This window comes from Nelusetta ayraudi, unplaced genomic scaffold (genome assembly GCF_046127955.1).
Source record: "Nelusetta ayraudi isolate G7.1 ecotype Tasmania unplaced genomic scaffold, CSIRO-AGI_Nayr_v1 ptg000056l, whole genome shotgun sequence".
NCBI lineage: Eukaryota > Metazoa > Chordata > Actinopteri > Tetraodontiformes > Monacanthidae > Nelusetta > Nelusetta ayraudi.
This window is the reverse complement of record NW_027466106.1, coordinates 60327-83673: the sequence shown is the minus strand read 5'-3', so window position 1 is coordinate 83673 and position 23347 is coordinate 60327. Positions and strand designations below refer to the sequence as shown.

The following is a 23347-nucleotide window of genomic DNA, read 5'->3' as shown; positions in this document are numbered from 1 at the left end:
GAAGTTGGCGTGTTGAGAAGTGAAAACATGGATCCTAAGACTATTTTCCCCCATTCCCTGTCATGGTCCTGCGGGATATGGATAATTCATGCGAGGCAGGAGCTGATTGGTCGCAAGCCGTGTGACGCAGCACGTGTCCTCATCACATATTCGACGAGCTGGTCTCAGCCCCGCCGCCGCAATAAAGGCAGATAGCGGACCATGGGGAGCTGGGCGAACTTTTCCAAAGTGACATGTTAGCGCAATGACTCTCGAGTGAGATTGCAGAGGGTCGAGGCTCCCGGTGTGAGGAGGACTGGGACCTTTACGGGGAAGAGGAGAAGAAGAGGGACACTTGCCATCTGCCGACAACGACCAAAAAGGAAAAAAAAAAGGAAAAAAAAAAAAAAAAAGGAAAAAAAAAGAAGAAGACCAACAACAAAACAAAAAAAGCAAAAAAAAAAAACAAAACAAAAAAAAAAAAACGGCAGACAAGAGTTGAGAGCGGTCCAAGAAGAGTCAGCGGTGGAAAAATCCAGTTAAGCCATTTGAATTGAAAGATGAGCTTGCTGTCTGCCATAGATACGAGTGCCTCCGTGTACCAGCCCGCGCAGCTCCTCAACTGGGTCTACCTCTCCCTGCAAGACCCCCACCAGACCAGCGCCTTCGACGCCTTCCGACCCGAACCGAACTCCTCGCACTCGGACCTCGGCACCTTCAGCAAGAGTCCCGCGCGGCGGCGGCGGCGGCGGCGGCAGCAGCAGCGGCGGACCTGAGCTCCTCTTCCCTCAACTCCAATTATCTCAACAACTTCTTCCAGCTACAGAGGAGCGAGGTGAGAGACGCCGAGCCCGCGCCGCACACACTTGTATCTGCGCCGTCTCACGTCAGGAAACTGAAAAACACAGCGTCTGCCTGCCTGCCTCCCTGCCGGCAGAAAAGTTCGGGAACACACCGGCTTAGATGACACTCAACCTCGGTCGCTGTTCATCAAACCGTCTGTGCAACAAATGTCTGCTCGGCATGCTCCTCTGGCAGGATATGGAGAACCGCCATTGTACTTTATGTTTATTACTGAACACTCACACAACAAAAATGATGCATAGCAGCCAGCAGGCATGTTAAGTCTGTGCCTGGCTCTTAGCCTGCAGCCTGTAAAATATAAATAAGTACATTTACCGCGTGTATAACGCAACCATTCGTTATTCTTTGAAAGTCCATTTAATAGGCCATGTGGTATGTTGTGTTGCTGGAATACGGACATACTTGCAAGTTTGCAAATGTTTACAGTAGGCAGTGGTGACAGTGCAACAACAGCAGTCACCGGACTATATTTCATCTATGAGTACTTCACAGTTGTTGCCTAACTACGAAATTGCTTGTTATTTTTAGACGACTGATTTCTTTTTTTTAAAGCTATGCTTTGAAGCGAGTGAGGCTTGTTTAATTGGGCAAAGTAACAAGTCTCTCTTGTTAAGCTGCTGATCAAACTGACTAAAAGTCATTTGGTCAAAAGAGAAAAAAGTCAGGTTAATAGAGCCTTTGTTTTTCCTTTTGCAACCTGTTAAATTAAAAGTGGCACCGCCGCGTGTCTTAATGAGACCTGATTCGGGATCTTAGGAGTGAGGAGGAAATAGATTTCCCCTTCTGTGCGGCCCTGTCTGCTGCAGCCTGCTGCTAAGGTCTGCCTCCCTCAGACTTCTTCAAATAGACCTGGTTGTGCTAACAAAATCAATCCTTGTTTACAGATTGTCTATTTTTGCAACGCTGTATAATTTTAGGGGACAAACATGCTGATAATGTAAGTATGGGGCAAACCTGATACGGCGGACCCCAACTGTGGAGAAAGAACCCCCCACAGGCACATCCCTGAACACACACTCACACACACAGAGGAAAATAATCACCTGGTGTGAGCCAAATGGTTTAAAGGAGATGCAGGCTTCCAGTGTATTGATTAAACTGCAGTTAAGTTTCTTAGATCTGCGTTACTGTGACACTATGTTGGAAACCTTAGAGGTGAAGGCATAGTGCGTGTGAGTGTGTATGTGTGCGCCATCTACAGCCAGTGCTCGTTCTGATGGGGTAACCGTAGAGGCCTTTTGAAGTCATTTAACACGAAACAGTCCTCTGAAAGTCGAGTGTGCGTATTATACGTTACATGCGATTGTGTAATGCTATTTAATCCACACGAGTATAAAGTGTTTCAAACCGAGCGCAATGCTGTCTGGAAATGGTTTAAAAGGGTGGGTGGGGTGCGGTGGAGTGAGGGGGTGGGGTGGGGTTGGGTGGGGGGGTGGGCTTGCATTTTGCAACTCACCAGGCCGGGCGAAGCCAAGGGAAATAAACCGCTGCAGAGATTTGGTGATGCAATGACTAATGCAAAATGAGGTTGTTTTTTTTCTTCGTGACGAGGGTTTGCACACAGTTGATGAAAAGTGGGGAAAAAAGTGATGCATTTCAGGATTTGTTGTTCATGAGGGACTTCATAACTAGTTTCCTTTGACAGAATTCCACTTAGAAGTTAGCAGAGTTTTTCTATTTCGTCACTGAAGAGACAACTTCTGGCAATTTTTCATTCAGACTTATCGTGCAAGACTTGCTCCTTGGCGACGCCTCATCGCCGGACCTGTGAAGAGAGTCGGCGACCTGTTGCGGTTGTCCACCTCAAGCTGCGACCGGCACCGACAGCCCGTCAGCCCTAATTGTCCCGGCCGACGACGTGCAAAGGCATTGTGGCGCGCTTGAAGAATGCGCTGCCCTCTCTGCTCACTCTGTCACTGAACAGATGCACCAAATAAACAAACGAGCCCCGCCCCACCATTAGCAGATGTGTGTGAAATCGGTTCCCTTTTGGGCCGCAACAGCAGGAGGCCTGCAAGGCCGGAACTGAGGAGGAGAAACGCGAGGGACGCCGTCTCCAGCTTGATATTTGCAAAAATAATTGAAAACAATCCCAAAAGGGGCGGGCAATCCGAAACACAGCTCGACGCAGAGCCGATGGAACACACGGCAGATGGAAAAGTTGAGAAAAAGCGCAGGGACGAAAAAGAGAGAGAGAGAAAAAAAAAAAACGCTTGATTTACAATGACTACATGTAATAAATGAACATGAGCCTTAAAGCTGGAGCTGGTTAGCAAGACAACCTCTCACAGACTGCAGATAAAGACTTGGCTGGGCGCCCCAGCCGGCTCTCCCAAGTTTATGTTTTCTGCGCTGCGCAGCATGAGACCCCTTCCCGTGCATGGCCAGACCTTGTGCTGTCAGCGGCGAGGGGGGTGGGGGGCTTCGTTTGCCAGAGTTTGGTCGCGCACCTGACATTTCAACTCCGCCGCGCTATCTGGAAGCGCTCGTTATTAGCGCAATTAAACTGTTAAATGTCAGGGGGCGGGCGACCGGTGAGGCCGCGCGCACGTGGGATAATTGGCCGACCATGTGAGGACGGAGACGCCCCGCGCGAAAGCGAGCCCAGTTTCACCCGGAGGTCAATTCCTGCCCGCGCTTTCGGGAATGGGTTTGAGCAGAGGAAGACGCTACTTAAGAGGGAAATCTGGGAATGCAGGCAAACGCCGGCGCTCGGTTATTAATATTCCGGCGGCGTGGAGCACCAGCGGACTCGCTGGGTTCCTTGGAACTGTGGCGCGCGGCCGCGCGACTCCCAGCAGGCGCCGCGGGTCGCGGAAACGGGGGCAGCGGCGCTCGGTGACGCCGCTGATGTTCCCCAGGCTGGCGAGGGTGCATGCCTCCCGTCTTGTTTACAATGAGTCATCCCCGGCGAAAAAACTCCTGTCTTTCTGTGCGGACATGCTCAGTACTTTTCCAGCTCATGAGCACAGCTGGGCCTCCCGCCAGATGTTCTGAATTTAATGAGAGAAATGATCGTGGAGGGAGTTTTTTTCTACCCTAACTTTCTTTTCTCTGTTGTTTTTTTTCCCTCCTCCTGCAAGTCTCTCACAAGAGGGTTGACAAACGTATTTATTGGTCCGAGCCAGAAAATCAATGTCGGTATAATTCCATCTTTTGTAATCGGTTGTTCGGCATGCGGTCCTGTGATTGCTGGCTGATGAGTGTAAACTGAGTGCGATGCCACCCTGAGATTGCCTCGAACCCAATGCAATACCACGCCTAAATTGTGACTCTTTTTTTTTTTTGTTTGTTTGCTAATTCTATCTTGCAGGCCCTCAACAACAATGTGTACAAGAACGTGTCTCCCTATGGTTCCTTAAACAACATCGTGGATGGACTCAGCTCCCTGACAGACCACTTCTCAGACCTCTCCCTCTCTTCAGAGCCCAGGAAGCCCAACAAGAGGCCGCCGCCCAACTACCTGTGCCACCTGTGTTTCAACAAGGGCCACTACATCAAAGACTGCCCCCAGGTGAGACTCCGCCCCCCCCGGCAATCGCCGGTGCACGGCGTGGACTGTTGACGACGGGAGAGTTGACGTGGACACTGAGCTTGGACGCCGTTGGCGTGTTTTTGTTGCCGTATATCCGCGTGCGACTTAACGCTGCCCGGGCGTCATTTCGTGCGGTTCATGCAAGTCAATGATGGCACTCAAAGCTGCGCTCGCCCCGGCCCAGTGCCTGTCTCTCTGTATTTCTCTTGCTTCTTTTGGCTCCGGTCTGACCTACTTGCTGAACAGGCCGGCCTCTGTCTGCTCCAGTCATGTGTGTGTGTGTGTGTGTGTGTGTGTGTGTGTGTGTACGTGCGCCTGTGTGCATCTTAACGGCAACAGCCTTCCAAAGCGAGGAGCCAACCGTAAGGACCACGATAAATTAAAGTGGGCGGCGAGCAGAGAGGTCAAAGGTCGGGACAGTCTGTGTGCTTTGGATACGGATTTGAGTCCTCTTGTGGTGCAAAGAGCCACTTTGCCAACGTGTCTCTCCAGCACATGATGTGTCTGCCGCGCTTGTCAACCGTGAGAGCTCCTCGGACAGGTTCAAGTCTCCGCCGCTCTTCTGTCAATCAAGCAGGCCTTTATGACATCACAAAGGGCTGCTACAACACGTGGAAGGTCAAGCACTTGTAGCAGGAATCTTAAACCATATCCAAATATGCTGCTTACTGGATACTCACTGATTTTGTCTGGGATGATTAATCATAGGAGACGTCCTTGATAAAGTATGAGAAAGTATGCCAAGTGCACTCACTTTATATCATAACGCTTAACCACATTTCGCTTGTGGTTTAAAGAACCAACAGAAAAATGGAGAAGTAAACCGCTAATCCTTTATCTCATGTAGCCGAGGACAGGAAGTATCACCATGCAACAGCGACCAACTTCCACATAGTTTTCTTTTTCTTTATAAATAAAAAAAGAAAACTATGTGTATATATAGTATATATATAGTGTGTGTATATATACATATTTGTACTTTTAAGAGGCAGGTTTTGAGCAAAAATGAAGTGGCTTTGGATTTGCCAACAGACTGATTTGAAACTGAACGGGTGTCAGGGCAGCTGTTGTCCATCTCTGCTAGTTTACTTGAAATCTCCTCAGGTTGGTTTTCCAAGGTTTGTGTAGCCGGAGCAGGAGGAACAGCCTGTTCCCACTGTGCGATGTGGAGTCCGTGCCTGGACACTATAAAGCCATATTTTGTCGGGGAAGGGATGGACCCTTGAAACTGTGGTGGTTGAACTGTCACGTCGGTGCTACACGGACGCTTGTAAACCACAGCTGGACCTGATCTGTTTTCACTGGGAACACACTGGCCGCTTTCCCTGCAATTAAGATATCCTTCTAAGAATCTTTTTTTTCTCTCTCCCACTTATTGTTGTCTGAGAAGGTCCCTCTTCGCCTCTCGTCTCTCCTTCTCTACGCTCGCCTCTCCCCAACTTTCGCCCTTTCCTCATCCCTGGGTGAGGTGCAGCAGCCTGGCCTCGCTTTTCTTTTGCATGGAACGGTAACGAGGAGCAGATGTGAGATTGAAACGCTTAGACAGGCCCACTGACATATGATGACTGCTCTCGAGAGGTCTCCGAAAAAGACCTATGTACTGATGACGCATCTCCCGGGCAGCTCCAGGACTGCAGAGTGTGGGAATTAGATCATCCAGTGTGAACGTTGTGTTGCACACGTATGCATCGGCAATTTATTTTTATCATTATTTGTTAAAACACATTCGCTGAGAATGTTTCGTTTTGGCGCCCGCACTTAAAGGACTTGCGGGTTTCATCGAGGTGCCGACCTCGAAAACACAGCTCGGCCTGGTTTGTATTTTAGCTGTTCGTTAAACTGCCAACTTTATGTAAAAAATAAAAATAAAAGCAGCAAAGTCTCCAGACGTCCTCAGCACCTCCACAGTTCAACACCAGCCCGGTTATTTAAGCCTCCTCTGGGCTTTTGGTTCCCGTAAAATCCCCCTTCCGCTTGTGCTACATCACTTACACTATTGCCCTGTCACCTGCCGGCGGCCTGGCCAAGTTTGGCCTGAGCCGGCGCTGCCTCACTCACTACCTGTAGCGGGGCGCCGTGCGTGTGACGCGCCTCTCGCAGCCGCAGCTGGAGTCCGCCATGGCCAGACATTTAAAACATCCAATCGGCCAAGACTTGTGTCATTTTCCAGACAGCTTCTTTTTTTTTTCTCTCTCTCTCTCTCTCTCTCTCTCTCTCTCTCTCTCTCTCTCTCCCTCTCTCTCTCTAGTCCCGCGTAAATCTGTTTTTAAAAGGCTCACTGATTGATTTTTATGCCCATACAGTTTATGGCCAGCTTTCACTTGAATGATTGTGTGGATGATTCCACCACCCTCCCCATCCTCCCCTCCCACTAAATAGTTTGTCATGTCCAGACGCCCTCTGCCAATGAAAACAGGGGCTCTGGCCTCACGGAGTGATTAAGAGTATTTCATCCTGGTCCAGCATAGACACTCCTTCCTGTCCAAGCCATCTTGGACAGGAAGATGCAGCCTGTCCTGATGGCTTGGACAGGCTGCAGTCTGTACTTCCCTGTTGGCTGTTTCATGTGCGCTAACTGAAACTGTTAAGGTTAAAACAAACAGGGGCATATGTGTATGCATATATACAGTACATATCCAGAGTCAGCCAAAATAATGTTTGCACACACCAGGAAAAGAAAAACTTGTATAAATATTTCAGTGGTAAATTTATTCAGACGTCACAAGATTAATAAAAATGACCTTTGACCTCTTATAATTACAAGCTCAAAGAGGTGGTGTCCAATGGCTTCCAGACATTTATGTGTATGGTGAACTACTGCTTAGGTAACGTTTGGTACCTCAACACTTGGATAGATAGATAGATAGATAGATAGATAGATAGATAGATAGATAGATAGATAGATAGACACTTAGATAGATAGATAGATAGACAGATACTTAGATAGATAGATAGATAGATAGATAGATAGATAGATAGATAGATACTTGAAATATACATAGATGAAATATTTATGCAAGTTTTTCTTTGCCTGATATGTGTATACATTATTTTGCAGACTGTGTCTGTGTTTGTGTGTGTATATGTATATATATATATATATATATATATATATATATATATATATATATATATATATATATATATGTATATATATATATATATATATATATATTAGTTTATATATTAGTAATAACTTGATGCTTGAAAGGCCAAAAAAAACAGGCTTAGCTGAGATGCCACAACAGCGTTTTCATTTAAATGGAACGTCGTAACATTTTTTTTTTTTTATGTCAGTTCCAAACAGTCTTGCTGCTGAAAAACACTGACATTTATTGTGTTACCCAAATAAACTGTTGCTGCTGGCCACGAAAAGAAGGGCCCACCCTTTAAATGCCGAGCCCCAGTCTGAAGCCATTGATTGCTCCTCGCTAAACGGTGGAGGCTCTGAATTGATGTCAGCAGGAGCAGCTGCCCGGCCGCTCTGTCATGGGGACAGAGGTGTTATGTAAACTGGCTTTTATTCAGAAAATGAGGTCGCTCGCCCAGTTATGAGCAGAGTGGCCCCCCCACCCGCCCCTCGCTGCCACTTTGGCCCTCTTCCAAGATGTCTTCCAACTTGCACTCATGATTTTTGGTGGCACTGTTCTGTGGACAAAGACCACCCCCCCAACCTCTCCCCCCCTGCACCCGGCTCCCCATTCGACTGTTCAAAACGATGCACTTGCTCTGCCTCCCCGCAGGCAGATTAACCAATGGAAAATGTCTCTGCCGGAATGTAGATTTGTAGGTGTGGGGGTGGCTGCAGCTGCCGTGTGCTCGCCGCTGTGCATATGGTTTTATGCGTGTCTCCGAGCTACAGCAGAACCCTGAGTTACCGCTCTCCGGCCCGGGCTGCATTCCGACCGGTTTCAGTCCTCCAGAATTACCGTTTCTAGGACGTGCTGAGAAAAGATTCACAAGAACAAAGTGCGAAACGAAAAGAAACTGTGAAACGCTCGCCTGGAAGGCCTCACAAGTGAGAACCATGTGCCGTGACACCTTTGACTACTTCACTTCTCACTCTGCCTGTTTCCATTTATGTGAAATTATTATTAATGACTCGAAGAAAGAACTGTTAAGATACACTTCCATTTAACTTAACAGCTGCCAACTCCTCTTGATATGCAATCAGCGGAGCGGCTCAAACCGCGCCGTGGAAATGCTGAGTTCAGTGTTCACCGCGGGGCGCTGAGATAACAAACTCTCAGAGCCTTTTAAACACATTTTAAGCAAACACATATTTGCCTTCCTGCCATGCATTGCATCACAACATCCCCCTTGTTTCCAGTGTAGATGCTAACCTCGGATAGCCAGCTGCTGCCTTCAGTGTCATATTTCCATGGCCAGAGTCGTGCAAAGACCATCAATCCAGCGTTTCGTTTCATGCATCAAAACAAAAAGGACAGGCCAGGCCTTTGACTTCCGTGGCCTTTCATAGGGAGAACCATGTGCATCATGCGCTTAAGTTTTGTGAGTTGCACGCCGCTAAATGGGCCTGTCACGGTGAGCACATTTGTCTTTTGGGCCCGCTGTGAGACAAATTAATTTGATTGTAGATCAAACAAACAGCTCCAACTGAAGAGACCTTACCATCTGTAAATATAGAGACAGGCATAGAATGAAGGATCATGGCGGATGAAAAACACATGGCGCTCAATGATACATACAGAACCTTGTTTACTGCAAGGAGATAATGTTTCTTTTGTCCGAAGAGGAGCAAGGGGGTTGGGGGGAGGATTACACAAACCTATTATTCCTGTAAGATAGTTGTTTTCTCTGTTCTACCACTTAATAAATCATGATGAACTTTTTACGTTTGCTCACTTTAACGACTTTAATGACCAACGGCTGACATCAGGTTAGCTACGCCAATAGCTGAAATGCTAATCCTTGATCCTCGGACGTGATTGCGGAATATTCTTCTGGGTTTGCCCTGTGAATATCTGACTTGTCAGGGTTGCGCAAACTTTCAGACTCACCCTGTTTCCGTCAAAGCTGCGACAGCAGAGCCTCTTCCTGCTCAAAACGACGGAAAAGGCCGCAGAGTTTAGCCGAAGAGCGACGACACGGATTGGTCTCTGTGGGAAAGTGGGGAGGATATTTCATGCTCTCAGCATAACGAGGTGAAGAAAGTGAACTAATTGCAGGCTGACGGCGGGTCAGGCTAGTGCGGCGGCGCTGTTTTGACTCCGTTTCACGATTGACTGCCTGTTGAGCTCAGCGCTAGCATCGCCGCGCCACATGAGCCCCCGCTCGACATCCCAAACGCTGACAGTTCCACACATTCCAGTCGCCGTGAGTCAGCCGCTGCTGCGAGTTGGTCTTGCCACCTTCCAGCAGGTATGTGGCCGCCGCGTCGGACCTCACACCTCCCGCACGCAGCTGGGTATTTTAGCACGAGTCGGCCCTGTGTGACAAATGGCCACCATAATCTCTCATAATGGTGTCAGCGCGGAGACCAGAGGCAAGCTGCAAAGCGACGGCCTCCTCGACGCCCCCCAAAGGCACATCGCACTTGGAGTAATGTTTAACCACAATGTGAGGGTTCCCCCCCCCCCCCCCCCCCCTCTCTCTCTCTCTCTCTCTCTCTCTCTCTCTCTCTCTCACTCTCACTCTCGAGGTGTTGCAGCCCATTTTGTCCGCCAAAAAAACAAACATTAGCAGTTGAATGCAGCAGTCCTGCCAGTGGGAGTGAGGCGAGCGAGCAACCACTGGGGTTTTAACGCCCAGCGCGGTTGTTGCGACAGGGGGATCGGGGACTAATGTGTTAAATACACATCGCGAGTTTAGACTTTATTATTAGTGTTACAGCTCCGCCGAGCACTGACTTGTGTACTTTGCAGCTTAAGACAAGTGTGTGGGCACACCCAGTTTCCCACTGAGCGTATTAAAGTCTTTGGTGAATAATGTTTGTGCCTGCAGATAACTTTCACCTTCCGAGCCTGCACGGCCTCTACCGTCATATTGACTCTGAGAGACGGTGAAAGGCGTTACATTACAGTTTGGACGGACAATTATTTTCTGTTTAAATAGGCCCAAAGTAAGATAATGCACATTGAAAATGAAAAGCAGGATTTACCCTGGAGGGTTTCTTTGCGTATTCCAAGTCTGTTCAGCTATAATATTTATCTTTCCCTCGTCCTAGTATCCAAATCTTGTCTAATGTTATTACTTTTTCATATAGGAGGAGGTTTTTTTTTTTTGTGGTGTTATGCTTTTGGATTTCTAGTGTTCAGTCACTGAGGACATCCATCTCATTCACTTCACCCTGGTCTTTTCTGAAGCAACACGATGGCTCACAGCCCGGCCACGTATCTTTCTGTACAATCAACTCTCCCCATTTAATTAAGAATCCTGGTTTTCCTGTGCGCAGCCTCTATCTCCAACAACAAGCCCCGAGCAAGACCCCTCGTATTGGAAACATGGTGCTGAAATATATTGCTCAGTAATTCAAACTGATTAGGACGGCTTAGCGTGGCTGGAGATGTTAGCTGTCCCCCGGAGGCTGATTGTCCCAGTGAAGAGAAATAGCTTCAGCGTGTCCTCTTCTTATCTGTTTAACCAAGCTCCTGCCTTCACTGAAATCATGTATTTACATTAGCGGAGCCCAGCTGTTCTCTGCCTTCCCTGCATTTTCTCCCCTCAGTTTGTTAACCCTGTCAATAAACAGTCTCTCAACACCCCGGTCACACTTCAGCATTTGTCATGAGAGAATGCTTCACATTTTCCCCACATGATCTTTGTACCCCGGGGCCTAGCTCTGACATGGTTGCAGTTATTTGCTATGGCAGGCAGGCCGCTCGGACGTGTCACCACGATGGCATGAGGGACTGCTGGCTTTTATCTGCGGGGAAGACACGGACGGGGCACGGTCGGAAAAGCCTGAGAAGCCGCGAGAGAGGGCGCGATGGGAGTGAGGGCACTTCCTCTGTAAGGAAATCAAAGTTAAAAGAAAGATAAAAGTGTGGTTTCCTGCCAGCTGGTTTGTGTTGAGTACAGAAATCCCATTCTTCCTCTCAGAATTTGCTGAGACAACAATCGCGCCACTTCCTGTTTTGGTTACCATGACACCTCTAACCTCTTCTCCGGGAGGCGCCGCGCTGTCACTTTGGCCACGAGCAGGTAAACTTACAGCTGCGCCGCGGTTTCGTGTTGACGTACAGTTCAATTCAAAGGGAACCCGACATCACCCAGTGAGACTTTTATGAAAATGGCAAGAAGCTCTGTACTTGTGTTTCTAGCCCCCTGATTTTCTTCTTCTCATGTTGAAAATCTTTTTATTTTTTTTTATTATTATTTTTTTTTAATGTGATCTACACTACAAAGCTAGCACTGTCAAATGAAGTATGGGGTTAAAATAGCAAAACAAACAATGTTGTGCATCAGGCACTTGCTTATGTAAGCCTGCCCTTGCAGGCAGCAGACAAAAACCAGGTCATTGCTTATTTTTGTCTCTTTATAGTCCACCTCGTCGTCTCTTTGTGCTTTATATGAGCTCAGCAGGAATCTGCTAAGTGCTTTCTTTTCACTTAAAGAGCCAGTTTTGTGGCAGTTTCTCTGCTTCAGAACCTGCGACAGTGCCACTAATTTGTACTGTAACAGTCCTGCGGCCCGTCTTAATGTTCTTAACACAGTTCCAGTGTTACGGGGAGGGGGTCAGCGCCCATACGCAGAGGCCTCAGGAACTAGAACAGGATGGTTCGCCTTTCACTGCGACGGGAGGGAAGGATTTTTTTTTTTTTTTTGGGGGGGGGGGGTCAAAAGTCAGATTTTCACTGCAGCATGGTGTCCTGTTAGTGCAACAGGGCCAGTGGGTTCTCTGAGCTCACACTGGATGTTCCCTTATCTAACTCCCCCCCGGGAACTGACTCAGCATTGCATCACTGGCGTCCAAAAATGTTAAATACATTCATCATATGAAGAATGCCTTGAATTGCATTTTTTTTTTTTCAGGGTTGACCCAAGATGGTTCAAGAACGCTCTGATATATGCTCTGTTTAAAAAAAAAAAATGTCTCTGTTCAGTTACTGCATTCGCACTTTGACTTTTCATTGTTTGAAATGTAATACGGTGTTCTGATCTTCGGACAGAGTGTCCTAATCAACAGGACATCCTACAATGACCTCTGTATTTCTTAAGCTCGGTGGTTTGGTTTGATTGTTTATTGTGGCGACAGCTTGGAGACAGAAACTGTCCCTGAGTCTGTTTGTCCGGCTTGTGTGTTGACCCTTGAGGATAGGAGGTCAAACAGATGATGGCCATGTTGTGAAATGTCCTTGTCGAAGTCGTTTACAGTTGCGATTATTTGACTTTTAAATCAGGTCAGTAAAAAGAAATGACGTTGATTTTGAACTTCTCAAAGCCTCCTTAAAACCCCATTTGGTTCTGTGGACCCAACTATAAAAACCTGACAGTTACCTTAAGAACTGTCTCTGTTTACTTGGACTCACTGGAAGGCCAAATCAAGGTGCAAAAAGAAATTCTCAGTTTCATGGATCAGCATGTGGCCAAACTCTTTGCTCCTGGCCGTGGCACCAGCCGTCGTGGCTTTGATGGAGATCCATCCTTGACACGGGACTGACGGACTGAGAGATGGTCGAGCGAACAGGCCGTGGCATCGCTAGCGCTGCGAGCGCTGCGAGCGCTGGCACACAGGGCCAGGTTCGGTGTCAAGAGATCAGGGGCCGACACTGCCGGCTTTGTGCCGCGCTTGAATGGGCACCTTCGGGAGAGACTGCGGGTTCTGAATGGGCACCATTGGGGAGAGCCCAAGTGGTGGGAATGGAGGCTGGTAATTAAGGCGGTCATTGTGTGTCTGTAGGATCTGTTAGACGCAGAGGTCAGGAAGGCAGCCCCGTATTGTTCCCCCAGCAGGGCCCTCGCTGCATCGCAGTGGTGTGTCGGACTCAAGTATGTTTGGACAGTCTTGGATCTTGCACAGAGGGTGAAAAAAAAGAGTTGCAGCAACAGACCGCGCAGGCGGTCCTATATAGTATGTTTGTCTATATGTAAACATGTTGACTATAGGGGCCCCCTTTGTGGTTCCTATTTTGCAAGAGTCTCTTCCCTCCCTTCCCCTTTGTTGAAGCATCTTTGTATCCCATTTGCTGGCAGGCTCGCCAGAAATCAGGACTGTATTAAACATAGATGAGGTCACAGATGTGGCATGTGGATTGAAGGGATGGTTTGTCCACAATCAACGTCGTCCATTTACTTCTCAGCACTTTTACTGCGAATGGACTCTCTGGGCCTGGTGGAATTTGTTGTATCCAATGCGATTGTTCTAAAGATTTATAGATGGAGATTATCCCGTCCATCAGATGCCTGTGGTGACCACTGACTCACTCAGATTGTAAAAAGACAATGGAAAGAGAAAAAAAATAACTAGCTTGCTTCATTACTCGTGGTGCATAAGAACGTGTCGGTGCGGCGCAACGTTTTGCATGCTCCTGCACGTTGCAGTGTGCCGGAGTGACAGACTGAGAGCTGGAAGTGTGAAGTACAGTAAGAGAAGAAGTACAGTACAAAAGAAATGATACTGGAGAACCCGGAGGCACTAGATAACGCCACTCCAGCAGCACAAAGACATGCTCCATTGTTCTTCTGTTCTTCTGAGAGAGAGACTTTGTCCACAAAAGTAGTGAGCAGTATGACAAGAATCCTGTAAATGTAGATGCTGGGGTATTACAAACACTTCAGTGTTTTTAAACAATGTCGCACTAAAGTGCACTTAACAAGTTTATTGATCTCTCCTAAATCAAAACCAAAGATCTAGTGTAGCAGTATTAAAACAATTTGTCACACAGGAAGGTTGATTGTTCATCACCCTGTAAAATAGCATTAAATATGTAACACTGTCAAAGTGACAGGGTTAAACCTTCCTCAGTGCTCGGGCCTTTTTCCACAAGCGGTGCTTTGCTCATTTTTTTTTTTTTCCAAAAGCAAGAGCATATTTTGACGACCGCCCCACATACTGCCGCAAAAAATAACCTGCATTTCGCTTGGAATCTTTTTTTGTCCCTCCTCTCTCCCCGAGTGCGCCGGCCTGTAGTGTGTCGGGAAGTTTCTGGCAGGGATGAGGACTGCGGGGGGTGGGGGGGGAGGTGCGCCATGTGAATGTTTTCGCTTGGCGACCCCTGATCTTCCTTCCAGTCGCAGAGAGAGGCTCTGAAGACCCAGCTCTTGTCTCGGGCTCTGCGCTCAGCCGCTCTGGGGCCTCCAGAGACCGAGACCGACTGTCCTGCGCCGAGATAAGGTTTATCGGGGGGGAAGGAGAGGGATGTCGGAGACATGTTATATCAGAGAGACAGCCGTCCTGGCTGGGGAAAATAGATGCCACTAACCTGTCAACGAATTTTATTTTCGAGGAGCCGTACGGAGGAAGCGCCTTCCTCTTTCTGCTTCCACCGACCAACCATATAGGGCCAGAGTTCCAATATAGCATTGACACTGAGAGACACTGAGTTTAGCAACACGCACGCACACACAAGGCACGGTATATCCGGCGCAGTAACTGTCAGTAATACGCGCAAGGCAGACTCGCGAAAACCCAGCTGCCGCGCTGACACGCACGCAGGCTCCGCGCATGACAAGCGGACAGCAGTGTAATCCTCCTGCGGCAGAGGACACGATGTTTGTGCACCTCTGTATGCTCCACTTTTGCAGGCCAACCTGCTCATGTCATTCACTGGCGCCCCCGTAACCCAACGCTGCCTTGCAGCTGCACGGCTCCCCGGGCTTAAGCCAGGCCCAGGCTAAGTCCAAGTCTAGAGCAGGTCAGAGGGGGCGGCGGGATAGGCGGCCCGGGGTGGGGGGGGGGCCTTTTACATCGTTCGAGCGAGGCGAGCTTCAGGAGCGTAAGCCGAACATGTCTGACGTCTGTTAAAAAGACACAACTTTGGTGTCGAGCGGGTGCACCGGTGGAGACGGATTTCTGGGTTCACCAAGGACAGATTCCACAAGCTTGGATGCGGTTGGCCCACTTAGCCCACGCTTGTGTTTCCTATGAATGACCCATGAAGAGAGAGAGAGAGAGAGAGAGAGAGAGAGAGAGAGAGAGAGAGAGAGGGGTAGGGTGGGGTGGGGGAGAGGCCTCAAAAACATCATCTCTGCAGCCAAACACCCACACGTGTGTTTTCCTGCGGGTATCTATCAGTCATCCAAGAACATGACACTGAGATCCGTGGCCGATCAGTGAAGCCGGTTTGTGGAAATCGAGGAATCTGGGAATAGGATTTTGGCAACGGGGGTGTTGGCATGGCGATATGATTCTGCAGCTGCCTCGGACGGGAATGACCCGGGGTGAAATCTTCCAGGCAGAATTAGTATAAGCGCTAATGTGAATTAGTAATATGCAAAATGCATGCGTTGTAGTTCACCGTCAGTGCCTTCACTGGCTGCTGAGAACCGGAGCGCTGGTGTGTCAGGACACAGTCAGGTCAGATGGGGATGGAGTTCCATCCACTTCTCGTCCTTTGGTTGGGCAAAATCAACAAAGGTTATTAATTGTCATAACACTGACTCAGCTGCTTACAATGACTCATAACAGGAGGCCTCCACCTCCAGTTTATCAAAACAACCACAACTTGCGGGCCACCAAGTTTCATTCCAAGCAAAAAAAAAAAAAAAATCATTAAAGAAGACTTAGTCGAGATTTGCTTTAATCTACACCAATATATTGCTCATTGTATTGTGATGTCAACTTTTCTACCCCCCCCCTTTATTTTCCGCCTCCCAGAAACCATTCAATGATTTGATTGACAAAGCCACAGAATGAAAATGTAAAGTCAAAAGTCAAAAACAGCGTGAGTGAGTTTTTTTTTCTTTCCAAAAAAAACCCCCAAAACACAAATCTGATAAAATTCATGTAAAAATGCGTCTCTGGAGTTTTTCCACAGCACCAAATACATTTTTCTACTTTCTCTGTCCGTCTCCCAACTTGACTGACTGCTGTGGGATGTTTTATCTCTGGCGCAGCTGTCTTGATTTACCTTTGCCTGTGCGTGATAACTCAGAACGTCGACGAACAGACTAAACATCAGCGATACGGCCCGACGCTGTGTTTGAGGAACTAAAAAAAACCTCCGGGGGTTTTTAAACCGGAGGGTGTTGTGAGAGCGTGTTAGCTCCACAGCATCGGGCCTTACTGAAGAAATTAACATGTAGTTGGCTGGTTCAAAGTTAAAGTTCAGCCTTGAACTTTAAGTATTGTGGCATCTTCATGGGCCTTACCTATTCATTACGTGGCGCTCCTCTTGAGACCTTTCCATCTGTGAAAAGGTGAGATGAGAAACATTTATAAAGACCTGATTTCATCAGACAGGGAAAACAGAAAAAAAAATGGAGGAAGTGCACAGTCTGATGGTTTTGCTGCGTGAGAGGTTTTAAGGAAATGTTGCACCGGTATATTGATTAGAACGTCAACACTGATGACGCTTAATCATTAAGTTCCATTACGGAGTCTTTCCTTCATTAGATGTTTCCATTTCTGTCCCTGTCCTCTGCCACCTACTCCTGCTTCCCTCACATATTTCACCGCGGGGGGGTAAATGCAGCGCAGGGCGCAGCGGCAACACTGATGCCTCACAGGCATATTTAGACCTGGAAACAACTGGGATGTGCTATTGTGAGTAAAGTGCTTTTAATAGTGTAATGAAATGTCAAGTACATATGAATAGCTGAAATACGTCAAGCGCCCCTAGAATATGAAACCTTTCTTTAAGAATAGGACCCTGACCCTCATAAGCACAAAGATAGGGGGGAGAAGTCGGGGCGAGTTGGTGACTAACAAGAGGTGGCTTGAAGTTGAGGAGTCTGACCAGCTTGACCGCTTTATGACACTGGACAGTGGCTGATTGGTTGACTAAACATTGATGCTATGTCAGCAAAGTGGCCAATAACTTTCATTTCTTGCTTCTTTGTTGCATTTTGCCTCTGTTATTTTATTAATATACTACTTTAGTTTCATTTGGACCCTAGTAAAACAACTGCATATTAACTTCTTACTCCTTGATTGTGTTTGTATTGCTTTCCTGGTGAGTCAGCTTGGAGATAAGACACTTAGACTTAGACAGTTTGTTTACACGTGGCAAATTGTCGAGACCTAGACTTGAACATATATTGTCTAGACTTTGACAATTTGCATCAGACAATAACTAGCGGTGGGACTTGTTTGAATAATAATTAGATTAAAAAACAAAATGCGCACATTTTTTGACACCAGGATGTTTTTGTTTGTTAATCACTGAATCAACGCATGAAAGTCCCGGCACGTGGATAAATACACGTACGTTATTAGTGTTACACAAACCCAAGTGTACACTGCCTGATTGTGTAATAGTGATGTTTATATTTAGACACAACTGTAGGAGATAAGAATGCTTATCTCAGCAGTTGTTGATATGGAGCTCGGAAGCGACAGAGAGGAATAAGTGGCAGCACTATTTCATGCAGGCCCTGCTGGACTGCAGTGGTACTGCTCTTGACGTGCAGGCTTGCATGCTGTTCCACAGCATTGGTATAAACGTAGCCCCGCATTGGGTGAAGGCTTGCAAGTTCAATCTGAAGGTCCAACAGTACAGGGAGAATTTTTGCCACTTTGCTTGCAACAAGCAGTAGATATAATGGGCTGGAAATAAACCATTTGGAGAACACTGCCTCCACACAATCACAGGTACCACACCCCAACACCCCGGTTCAGATTTAAACTATCCAAACGCTGTATGGCTTTGGCCTGATATTGACTCCATAGTTGGGCCGTATGACTCATTTTAGAGTTGGGCCAAGCTTCCATTATGCCGGGCGTTGTTTCCCATGCAGTGTACAGAAAGGAGTAATAACCCACTACCTGCTGCCAATTGGACATCGGACGGCCGGATGAATTTCTCACTTGTTGACACGGTAATCTAGTAATTTGCCTCTGGATGATTAGACGGTCTCAGTCAGCCTGCCCTGCTTTTAACCAGGATCCCTGACATTCTGAAGGGCAATCCTGCATCTGGATCTACATCTTTCATATGTACCATGTTGTACACTGTAAGTGCTGCTCAGTTTAAGGGTTTTATTTGAGGATGACATGATGCACAAGTCCAGCTAGAAAACCGTCCCCATGGTGCTGTCTGGAAGTCTCCCACTGCTGAGTCATTTCTGGTTTCTCGGACGGCGTCTACAGTGAAGGGGGTGACCTCGGTAGCTTGCTATGAAAGTGATTGTGCTGATATCTGGTTGGTCAGTCCAAGTTTTATCGGACGAGGTCGTCCCTTGTGACAGTTCTGGCTCAAATCAGGAAGAAATCAAGCTGCGGAGGATCCCTTTAGTCGTCCCAGCTCGTTTTGGTTGGTTTACACAAAAGTTTTAGACCAACAAAAAGAAATGTTTATCAGGTCGGGCCCAGCGTGGGGGGGCTTTTGCTTTGCTCCACCCGCGCGATGAAAAGTGGACGCGATAGTCAACTGTGGTTGCACAGTCTTGTATACAGTGGGGCTTTTTGTCGGCTACGGTCATGCAAATATCCGTGGGCTAATATGTGATCTTGACTGGAGGAGAGCATTCCGCATAGAGTCCATTAGAGGGTTCGGCCTGTGTTTATAGTGAAGCCACAGATCCCACTAATTGTCCCCGTTGTTTTAAAATGCACCTAAATATTTACCCGAAAAGAAAGACACACCATTCTATTCAATTAAATTGAAGCATACCAATACTTGGTCATTGACTCTGGAAAAAAAAAAAAAATCAATATTTGGTAATATGGTAATATGATAAAACGGCATAAGCCAGGTGAAAACCACATCCATGGCCAAAATAGTTGCGATCATAATAGGCACAACCACATGACCCCGCTGTTGTCTACGGTATGTGATTACAAGAATCGTAATTCACTTAAGTGTTTAGTTCAGTGTTTACCAGCTCTACTTACCACAAGCTTTTAAGTCTGCGATAGTAAAAAAAAGAGAAAAAAAAAATCAAAACGACCAAACCGCATGATCAGGAGATATATTGTTTCTGAAACGCCACCTTGAAAAGTTCAGGGAATATTTCCCCGTCGTGTCTCGGAGACAGATCGGGCATTAGTGACGCTTTGATGTTCCACAGAGCAGAGCCAGAGTGTTTTTTTATGTATTTTCTTTCGGGGCCTAAACCACATCCAGGTTCCTGCTTCTCCCCCCCATTCAGAATTCACCAGACTGCTAAGGTTAGCGCCGCGGACTGGAGCTACATTAGCGCAATTAGACGTCTTATCAGAGAGGGTACGGTTAATGAGCAAACCAAACACAAGCTCCGAAAGACTCAAAGCTAACATTGTGGGCCGGACCCCGTCCGCTCTATCTGTAAATCTATCTCCTTCTGAGGCCCGAGCCAAACCAAACACGGGTCCGAGGATCGGGACGTGACAGTCGATGTGCATACGAGCCACGGACGCGCTCGCGTCCCGCTCTCACACAACAACCACTTGCGGGGCCGCTTCGCTGTTCATGCGCCGCTCTGTGAATGATGTCCCGGGGGATGCGGAGAAGCAGAGCGGGGCTCTGGGCTCTCCGCTGCTCCTTTGTTTACCCTGATGGTTTCCAGATGCGAGTGAGTGATCCGAGTGCTGCGGAACGCTGGGGAAGCAGCCCAGCAGCGTGGGGCTTGAGCCAGCAGGCCTAGATTAGGGCAGCTCAACCTGGCATACTTCTAAAAACATGGCTTTGCTTTATAATAACTTTTCAATTATCTCGAGGCTAGGAGGGAGAGTGTGTTATTAAATTAAATTATTATTATTGTTAGTGTGATCACTGTACAAGGTTGTCGTGAAGGCAAAAGGGTCGCCCAACACTGCCCTCAATAACTGGGATCTGCGTGACGTCTTGGGTTCGTCTTCTGTATTGGCGTGTCAACGTAAGAGTTGGATTAGGAGCTTTGGCTCTGAAAGCAGGACTTTGTAGCATTCTTCTGCCTTAAAATGATACTTTCATCGCCATGTTTGTGTCATTTTCGCTTGTAATTATGATAATGGATGGATGGGAATGTCCCTGTCCTCCCTGTTACAAATCATTGAATCATAAAAAATGATTTTGAAACTACTATTCCAGGTAGACAAAAAAAAAGAGACAGCCTTGCCTCAGCTTGTTTTACACATTAATTCAATTGCATGTGCCAGTGGCATCATAAATCTTGTCCTTGCAGCGGTGATTGTTTTCACAAAATGAGAAGCATTGTGCTAAAGCGAGGAGGCGGGAGGGGGGACTGTGTGTGTGTGTGTGTGTGTGTGTGTGTGTGTGTGTGTGTGTGTGTGTGTGTGTGTGTGGAGGAGGAGGGGGGGCCACACCTGTTCCTCCCATCACTTTTAGACCAGGGCCACTTTTCTTTAGGCATTAGCAGGGGACAGCTGCACCAGCAAAGGAGCCGTCCACAGAGAAGAGGCAGGGGGCGGGGGGGAGAGAGGTGAGAAAGATGGCAGCGATAAAGAGAGAAGCACTGAAAACAGTGGCCGTATTTAGAGTGTGTGGTGCATGGTGGGATTGATAAATAGCCCCCCCCCCCCACGATGCACCTGGCTGAGGTTTCTTGGCAGTCGCTCCAAGCCGTTCAGCCCAGTGGCGGAAACGGACCCATTTGGGGCGGGGGGGAAAAAAAAAAGCTTGTTCTGTGTGCAGTGACACGCAGCTGAGGTGGTGACAGTGACATTCTTGTGAGGGAGGAGGAGTCGAGGCCATCTGCATGCACTCACTTGGCCCTCAGTTCTGACCAGCAGCATCCACAAGTCTTTATGCTCACATGGCTGTGATGTCCGATGGGATGCGCTTCTAACGATTCAAACAGGGCCCTATTGTGGCTATTACCAGATTTAATACGTTCTTTTTTTTTGGCAAATTCAGCTTGTTTGGCAAAAAAAAATAAAAATCCTACTTTGAAGCTCTACAGGATTCACAAAACAAGTGTCTGTCTCACTCAGCCTCTGTTCCCCCCCTCCCCTACCTGCTCCACCCGTGGCTCCGCCTTGCTCGTTCCCTTGTGATTGGTCAGTCGATTACTGCTAGTGCTAGCTAGCTGGGAAGATGGGTACTGGCTCTCAGGCAGTGATGCCTCAACATTTAAAAAAAAAAAAAGAAGTCTGCAGAGGTGTTACTACAGTATAATAATCCATCCCAGGTCATCTCGGAAAGTGAAAACTGTCACTTTTCATACATTTCCTGCCAGCATTTGGGATGCCAGGAGCTGAAAAGGTCTGTTTTTGATAATAGGATCAAAAAGGCATCTGTCTGTGGACGACTTTTGTTGTGTCCTGTCTTTGCTCTTGTGACGCAATGTGGACATACTTGGGCACCACACATTGTAATTGAGTGTTTGGACCCATGTGATTTTCGTTTTCAACGGTCACGTGGGCGTCCCAAACGCAGCTCTGCACTAAGAATAAGTATGCAAGATTATTTCCTTCCTCTTTTCCCTTTTGACGTCGTCTCACCGACGGCCTTTGTCAGTTCCCCTACACTCTTCTTCGCTGAATTGAGGGGCCAGCACTCTGACTGAGTGATCTGCCTCGTTCCCGACGTCACGTCATTTCGCAGCGCGGTGACGTAAACGTCAAATTGAGCCAAAGACTTCTCGTAACGTTGCAAAGAACACTCATTGCCTCTCGGTGCCGATATCAAGGTTCACCTGAAAACACAGCCTCTGCATGTAGCTGAGTTCAACCTGCCGCCGTGAGCCAAGCCTTTTAAAAAAAAAAATGCCTCGTAGCTTGCCGTGATTGCTTTGAAACGCTTGCCCAAGAAGGCAGCGCTGGTTTTATCCCTTGTTTTCGCCTCGTAATGGACCAATGTGAATTATATGTTAGGTTTGTTAAAAAAAAAAAAAAAAACACCCACCCAAACCTTTCTGTCAACAGTGCTTTTGCTTATTTGTTGCCAGTGGACAAACTCTGGGCAACAAAAAGCCTGATTCAGCTGTTGGTAGGACTAGGACCCTCAGTTAAATAGGTTTAGAAGTACCTTAATTCAATACACAGCCTTGAGGGTAGGGTCTTTCGTGTGTGTGTGTGTGTGTGTGTGTGTGTGTGTGTGTGTGTGTGTGTGTGTTTGAGGGTAGGATGGGGCCAAGACATATGAAGTGTTTTGTGTGTTTTGCCAAGGACATTTGCAGATATTAAAAAAAAAAAAAATCCAAGGCTAACCTGTTGTGTTGTTGCAGGCAGAGGATGAACGAGCGAGGAGGAGTGTCTGAGAATATATATCACACACTGCGAGTCCAGTGGTCATTAATCTCAGTCTGGTATGCAAGAAACAACACAATTTTAAGATCAACCCAAGGCCCCCAGACAGTGGTCTGGACCAGACTGTATCAGTGGTCAGTAATGGATTTTGCTCTGTGTGATTTAATCCAGACTAGAATGTCAAGTAAGGGCAAACGTTTGCAGATACAAAAATGCCTCCAAATCGAACTGCGCCTCGCGAACTTTCCCCGGATTTCCAGGCTTCTCTGTGGGTGCCGTCTGGACTGGGACGGGACGGCCGACTCGGAACAGCCTACCCAGAACTGAGCTCGTGCTTTGAATTCCTAATGACGCTCTGTTCATAAAGCATTTTTTCCCTTTCCCTTTGCGAGAATCCCACAGAGAACATCGGCATTCCTCGGCGCGGCGATACGCCCAGCCCGACGTCGCTCGGCCGACGCTGTTCCATCCCATTCCCTTCCTCTGCCGTCTCCAAAACGTATTTGGCCTAATTAGAAGCAGAGCAGGGTTTTTCTTTTTTTTTTTTTCTTTTACGATGCTTCTCTGTGTTTCTGGCCCCTATGGAGGCCATCTGCTTTCGATTTAGAGTTCCTACTCTCTCTCTCTCTCTCTCTCCTTTCGCTCGGGTTGCCGCCCCCCCCCACCCCCCCCAATCCCTACCCCCCACCCTCTCATGAGAGGGACCGACTTGGAGAGCTTCTCCACACTTGGCTCCA

At 47.6% G+C, this 23347-nt stretch overlaps 1 protein-coding gene across 1 annotated transcript in view; it reads left to right on the top strand.

Annotated features, from left to right (window-relative positions):
* Positions 1-74: 74 nt before the first annotated feature.
* LOC142896527 (zinc finger CCHC domain-containing protein 24-like) overlaps positions 75-23347 on the top strand; it is a 30084-nt gene continuing 6811 nt past the window's right edge. The window contains 3 exon segments of the mRNA XM_076038229.1: positions 75-705; positions 738-814; positions 4157-4357. Coding sequence (XP_075894344.1) covers positions 540-705; positions 738-814; positions 4157-4357 — 444 coding nt within the window. The 5' untranslated portion in view covers positions 75-539.